We start from the raw sequence: 6,694 nt of genomic DNA, 5'->3' as shown, positions 1-6,694 counted from the left end.
GGTTAAGTTCTGATGCTCCTAATTTTACAACCAACACTGAAAAGTCAAAAAGAAGAATTAGGAAACCTGCACCTGATTGTTTTTTGTCTCTCTGTCTAGGTTTCTGAATCTGGTTGTCAAGAAGAACCTGACATCCAAGAATCAGAGCAAATTAAGAAGAACATTCTTAAACAGCAGAAGATCTGCCCACCAACACGTAAGTACAGTTTTGCAGAAGAACCTGCTAGATTTTGGATGCAGTGGTGACACCACGTGTAGTGCTGCATATGTGTGCACAGACATGATGGGTGTAATAGATGTCAGACTTGGTCCTAGTGTTCACTGGAAACACAAAGTCTCCAAGTCGCTGTTTAAACTTTCTAATGTCTTTGAAAGATTGCAGTTCTGTTCTGTAGGGATTACAACCAACGTGACACCGAACACCATCAAAGAGGCTTTCAGGCGCTTTGTTTAAAATGTATCCAAAATCTTTGATAGTTATTCATTCATTTTCTATGACTTATCCGGGTCCAGGTCATGGACCTCATAGGTCATGGTTAGCCATCTTTGAATTTGTCCAAGGTCTGTGTCCCAAGAATGCTCCCTGTGAACTGGACTTATGTTAAGCACAGACGGACAGATGGATGCACAGCCTTTGCAATACCTGATGGCCATATTTTGGCCTCGGGTAAAAATTAGTTCCATATTCCTTGATTATTTGGTCTTAACTACCATTCTTGAGTGTTAGCTGCCCCCTTCTTTCTCTTGTGACCTCTTTTTAAATGTGTCTCCTGTATTCTTCACCATTTTATTCATGTGACCTTTGATTTTTTTCTCCTCATCTCCTCCCCTTTTCCCATCTCACTGTTTCTCTTTCTGCCTCCTCAGATTCAGAGAAGGTCATCATTCAGATGCTGCAGCAATGCTATAAGGTTTATGACCCAGAAAGTAGCATCATATATAAGGAGAGGACACAGACGTTGCTGAGCCAAATTCAAGATTACATCATGGACAACGAATACGTCTTGTCAGAGTGCATGTACCCAGAGATCGTGAACATGGTCAGTACAGCTGATGATTATAAATTTAGTGATTGGTTGATGGAGCCAAAGGCTGAACACTGCATTTGTGTGCAGCTATCATTCAAAATGGTTTTCATAAAGATTGCACCATCATCTGTAGTGACACACGCCCTCTGCTCCTCTGACTGAGGATCACCTCAAACTCATTTAGAAACCAAACGAGTTCTGTCTGATTGTTGTATATTTTTGTCAGTTGAATATTGAGAAATAATTTTTATCTTTTTTTTTCTCAGTGTTCTTCACACATGTTCAGGGCGTTGAATCGACCCTCCAATCCTCCTGCTGCAGCGTTTGCTTCAGATGATGAAAAACCCAAGCTGGATCCTGCATGGCCACACATTGAGGTTGATTACTCTGATACAAATTTTAATACTTTAAGTTTCTGCAATATATCCATAAAGGTACTACTGAGCAAATGAAATGATAAGAAGCTTAAAGTAGATCAAATTCAAATGAGGAGGACCTCAAACCTTCACTGGATTATGCTTTCAAAATTCAAATTATTTCAGTTTAGAATGTAAATATACACTGACTGGCCACTTCATAAGGTACACCTTCCCAGTATCGGGTTAGATTCATTTTTGTCTTCAGAACAGCTTAAATACTTTGTGCCGTATGTTCAACAAATGTACTGTACAGGAGTGAAATGATACATTTGCTCCATGATTTGATACATAATGACATCACTGTTCTCACTAATTATGTTTGAACTTTAAAAATGTAAATTATTCTTAAGTATAAATTGTAATCCTTTATGTTATCTGTTTATTATTATTATTGTGTTATATTATATAAACATCAGGCACTCTGACACTGGTGTTTTTCATTTAATTCCCAGAATTCATTCTTTTGTCTTTGTATGTTTCTCTTGCAGCTGGTCTATTATTTTTTCAAGACGTTTTAGAAGCTCCAAGCTTTCAGGCGGAGATTGCTAAGAAATACATTGGCAAGGAATTTGTCACACAGGTATGAACGGCATATTATCACATCTTTGTGTGTTATATTTGCATGAAAAACAAACAGCTCTTTGTCAATGAGAGCTAATGGAGTCACTAGTGTTTGATGATTCTGATACACTGGTAGAAAAATGAAGGTTTAAGTCTCCAGCATCCTGTCATAGTGTATGGTTGTGAGGCTTTGATGCTAATCTGTGACTTGAAGTGGTGACTGTATGTCTTTGGAGGATCTTTGGGTTCTCAATGGAATGAAAGTCATGTTGAAGCATGCATCACAGACAGTAACAGAAGAACTGCTTGAATGTTTGAAGAACAAAAGGAAAAGATCTGATTTACACTGAGTCATGTATTTATTGTACATTGATGAACATCAGTGCTTTGATTGCTGCTACTGCTGTGGTTTTATTCTTACAAGTTTGTTCCAAAGCAACAAAGAATGACTGGTTTTAATAACATGTTTCAACTAATCAGTAACTTTTCTTGCATTGCAGCTCTTACAACAGTTTGCCAGTGAAGATCCCAGAGAGAGGACGTGCCTCACGGTTATGTTCTGTTCAGTCTATCTTGCGTTCGAAGACCTCCAAGAGTACATGTTTCATGGGATTTCTGACATTTTCATTCGGTCAGTGCTGCAGTGCTCGTTTTTCAAACAGGCTGAAATGACGACATGAATGATTTGTCTTGTTGATCGATGCTAAAATGTTTCTATGTCTTTGTTTTCAAAGGTTTGTGCATGAGAATGGGCAGCCCACTGGTATCACTGATCTCCTGGAACTCATTCAAATGTATAGTGTTCTTTTCAGAAACAATTTTTTGTCTATTTTGTTGCTTACCAACCATTTATTCAAGCCTAACATGTTTTTTAAAATCAGACACACTGATCTTTTTTTTTCCTTCTATAATCCACAGTATCACCAATCAAATAACGCCTCCATTGTGTGAAGATGACAGGATTTTCTTCTGCGGGGTTTTAGTGCCCCTGCACAAACCAAAAACACTCTGGCTCTACCATCAACAGGTAATATATGCAGGAAATCCTTTTGAAAATGACTTCGTCATTTGAATGTAAAGAGAATTGTATAACATTTAAAAATACATTTACACATTCATTTTTTTTAAATAAATGTAGAATAAACCTTATGCCATGTCTGTCCCTTCACATCTCCACTGCTTTAAATGGTCTGACACTCAGTGTTTTATGTATTTTGCAGCTCGTTGAGTGTATCGTCCAGTTTTTGGAGAAGGATGCAACTCTAACTAAGCCGGTATGTCAAATAATTTACACCAGATTATATTATATTTTTAAAGGGCATATCTCACTCCAGTTAACACTATGTTTTATAAACAAGTTATATACCAGATTGTGAATAATAATAATCATAATATATGCATACATACATCTTCAACTGTTTATCTGAGATTGAGTCACGGGGAATAATAATAATAATAAATCCTTTACTTTATAAAGCACATCACAATAAAAGACAAATCTCAAAGTGCTGCACACACATTCAGAGAATGGTGATACCACATGTTGCTTCTGTTTTCTACACAATGAAAAAAGATGCTCATGAATTAATATGGTTGTCTAACTTTTCCATCCCAACAGCTGGTGCTCTATCTGTTGAAGCACTGGCCGAAGACGTGCACATATAAAGAGCTGCTGTTCATCAACGAGCTGGCAAAAATTCTTCACTGCATCTATGTCTCTGACTTCAAGTTGGTTCAGGAGCCTCTCTTCAAGCAGCTGGCCCGATGCCTCTCCGGCTCAAATCATGTGGTAACTGATGACAGATCATCAACTTTGCCTTTGGAAAACATAACTGTTCCCTATCAGGGAGCTCTTTCAGTTGTAGTGTCAGTGTGTGTTGTCTTGACTGAGACGTCTGTTCTTTGTAGGTGGCAAAGGCAGCGCTGGAGTTCTGCACAAAGGAGCATATCATCGGTTTTATCCATGAAAATGCAGAGGAGATCCTGCCCATTTTGCTGCCTGCCCTGTTCCAGTGTTCAAACAGGCAGCTATATGAGTAAGATACTGGACTGAAGCCGTGCAAATATCCTGACACACACACACTGCATGTCACAACATGTGAAAAAACAGTCCCGAGTCATCTCATGTCTAGATATTTGAGATTTGTTACCACGTTCACACTCAGCCTGGTAGCCTGGTTTACCATGCCCAAGTACGTTTGCGTCAACATGGTGTAACATTTTTCTGAGAATGAGCACACTTTCACACAGGGTTGCTACGGCTCTCTGACAAAACCAGCCAAATTGCTACTCAAACCAGAACTTAATAAAAGGAAAAAAGAATCAAGCTGAAACATGCAGCAGTATAATTTGCAATGCTTCAAAAATAACTCAGGTTTGCTGTTAAGCACAAACCTGTAAAGATAGGTCCCCCACAACAGAATTTGAAATATTGCTGATTTGTGGCTTATTTTGAGAAGTATTTTGGCCTTGTTTGTGAATGAATTGAAGACTCTACTATCCAAGTAATAATTATAATAATAATGATTAATATTTAATGAAACAGTTGCGTCACTGACATCTGAGATGTGCACTTCAGTGTGGTTAGCAGTCACGCTTTATGCATGATGCGCCAAAAGTCTATCTGAACCGTGCCATGGACCACCTCTGTAAGTGGGCCCAGGCACAGCTGAGCAATTGGACTTTAGGGAGCAAACATGCTCGGCTGCACAACTGGTTATGGTAATTAACACTGTGTATTGCTGCAGTTGCTAATTTAGTCACATTTCCTGCATAAGCAGGATGATTTTGAAAATCAAATAACCTCTTTATTTGTGTGGGTTCACAGGCCCATTGACTACATCCTGACCGAGTTGCTGCCACAGTTGCTCAACATGGATCCTGGGCTCTTTTCACACTGCACAAAGCAGATCAGGGCTACAAGAGACAAGTATGTGTTCAATATCTGTAATTAAATCATGTCTGAGTAACAAGTAATTCCAGTTAAGCTTTAGGCAGCAGCTCAGTTTGTGTTGCGGTGGTGCAGAACAGAACAGCGACATCACCTTTGACACTTTTTCCAACAGAGAGCAGCTGAGGTCCGAAGTAAGTGAAAAGATGTGGCTGAAGATCGAGGTGCTCGCCAAGTCCAAAGCACAGGTGAGCAATGTGTAAAATGACATAAATACATCTGAACGTAATATCATTTGTGCTATGTGCATATTTTTGACCATGTATAATGCTGTCTCTGTGTTGATTTCAGAAGACTGCACAAGGACGAAACCATCCTTGAGGCCGTGCATCCCCACATCCAGCAGACAGAGTACCAAATAAAAGCAAAATAAATTAGATTTGTGGACCAATTTATTGTTTTTCTTTATTAAAGATGTCTGTTCTTCAATCTTTCTGCCCCAGGAAAATAATAATAATTCAAATAATTTATTTACAGCCCAATATTGTCATATGACTTTCATGTCAATGATAAGTAGAAATGTTCTAACATGCCACTGATTTTATCTTTTTTATTTACTAGTGTGGCAGCAATATGCTTCCATACTGCACAAACCACATCAACCCAGCAAGAGGGCTTCCCAAATATTACAGATAAAGTATTAACTTGCAATAATATGATTTTAAAATGTGGTATTTATATGCTGCCGTAATCAATATTAATATAGCAATGGTTTCCACAGTTATGTGATCAGAACTTCCAGAATTATTCTGATTATGTGAAATAATGTTCAGAAATAAATTTCAAAGCCTGCGGTGGTCTGTCAGCCTGAGTCCAGATTCAAAAATCTTTAAGTTTCCACGCTGTTTGGCACAAATTAATGAATTTACATTGTTAAAGCACAAAAATGTTGTGTTTAACAGTAAAAGGTGAACTTGTCCTTTAAATTATACAATTTGTTGTATGCACCAGAAGTAGTTGTGATGCTTCTGAAAAACAAGGGGGAGCGAGAGAGCTGCAGAAGTATCACAACTGTCAGTTTTTCAAAATCTTCAAGTGTCAAACTCTCATCTAGGTAATTGTAGACACAAGGTGTTAGTGGGAAACAAAACGAGCACAATAAGAACTCTGAATGATGGAGTGCTGCAGGGATCTGTAGAGACTCTAATGCTTTTTCAGGTCTATGTGAGTGACATGGGACACATATTCCACGAAGTTTGCCTGTGCTGATGAGCTTTCCCTCGCCATCCAAGCACAGAACTTCAGTGACATCAACAGCCAGCCCCTTCACAAGATCTTAGATTAGTGTAGCGGTACTTTACCAACTTGTGCCTACGTCCACAACCAGCCAAAACAACTGTCATTTCTTTCCATCAATCACCTGGAAACCACAAGCTCAAGGTGTCTTTCTGTGGATCCTATGCTTCCTCCCTTCACACAGCCGGTCTTGCCTGTGTCTATTCTGTGCCTGAGTGTTGTTATGTGTTGGACAAAAGTCATGACACCAAATGTGTTGACACAATCCTGAACTCGCAATGGGAATGATCAGTGGCACAGTGAAATCCACCGGCATGCAGTAGCTCCCTTTCCTGTCTAACATCGCACCACCTCACTACAGCTGGAGGCCAGAACTTTGTGGGAATACAAACCAATCCACATGTCAATCCACAGTGACCTAAGCCTGCCGTGACTCAGACTGAAATTCTGCAATCTTTCTGGGTCTCTGCTCAGGAGCATCAACCCAAAGACAACCTGGC

At 39.2% G+C, this 6,694-nt stretch overlaps 1 protein-coding gene across 1 annotated transcript; it reads left to right on the top strand.

The window, feature by feature from the left end:
• The first annotated feature begins 3,535 nt into the window (after positions 1–3,535).
• Positions 3,536–5,232, top strand: LOC117506014 (serine/threonine-protein phosphatase 2A 56 kDa regulatory subunit gamma isoform-like). The gene is made up of 5 exons (XM_034165549.1): positions 3,536–3,550; positions 3,627–3,797; positions 3,917–4,044; positions 4,836–4,937; positions 5,074–5,232. The coding sequence occupies exons 1-5, from the start codon at positions 3,536–3,538 to the stop codon at positions 5,159–5,161; spliced, it is 504 nt and encodes a 167-aa protein (XP_034021440.1). The 3' UTR covers positions 5,162–5,232.
• The last annotated feature ends 1,462 nt before the right edge of the window (positions 5,233–6,694 follow it).

Source organism: Thalassophryne amazonica, unplaced genomic scaffold (assembly GCF_902500255.1).
Source record: "Thalassophryne amazonica unplaced genomic scaffold, fThaAma1.1, whole genome shotgun sequence".
NCBI classification, from domain to species: Eukaryota; Metazoa; Chordata; class Actinopteri; order Batrachoidiformes; family Batrachoididae; genus Thalassophryne; species Thalassophryne amazonica.
Note: the sequence above shows the minus strand (reverse complement) of the source record. Positions and strands in the feature narration are given on the sequence as shown.

Coding starts and splice junctions, on each gene's coding strand:
- LOC117506014 (XM_034165549.1), top strand. Junction 3,798..3,916: donor TCTCCGGCTCAAATCATGTG/GTAACTGATGAC, acceptor TGTTCTTTGTAG/GTGGCAAAGGCAGCGCTGGA. Junction 4,045..4,835: donor TCAAACAGGCAGCTATATGA/GTAAGATACTGG, acceptor GTGGGTTCACAG/GCCCATTGACTACATCCTGA.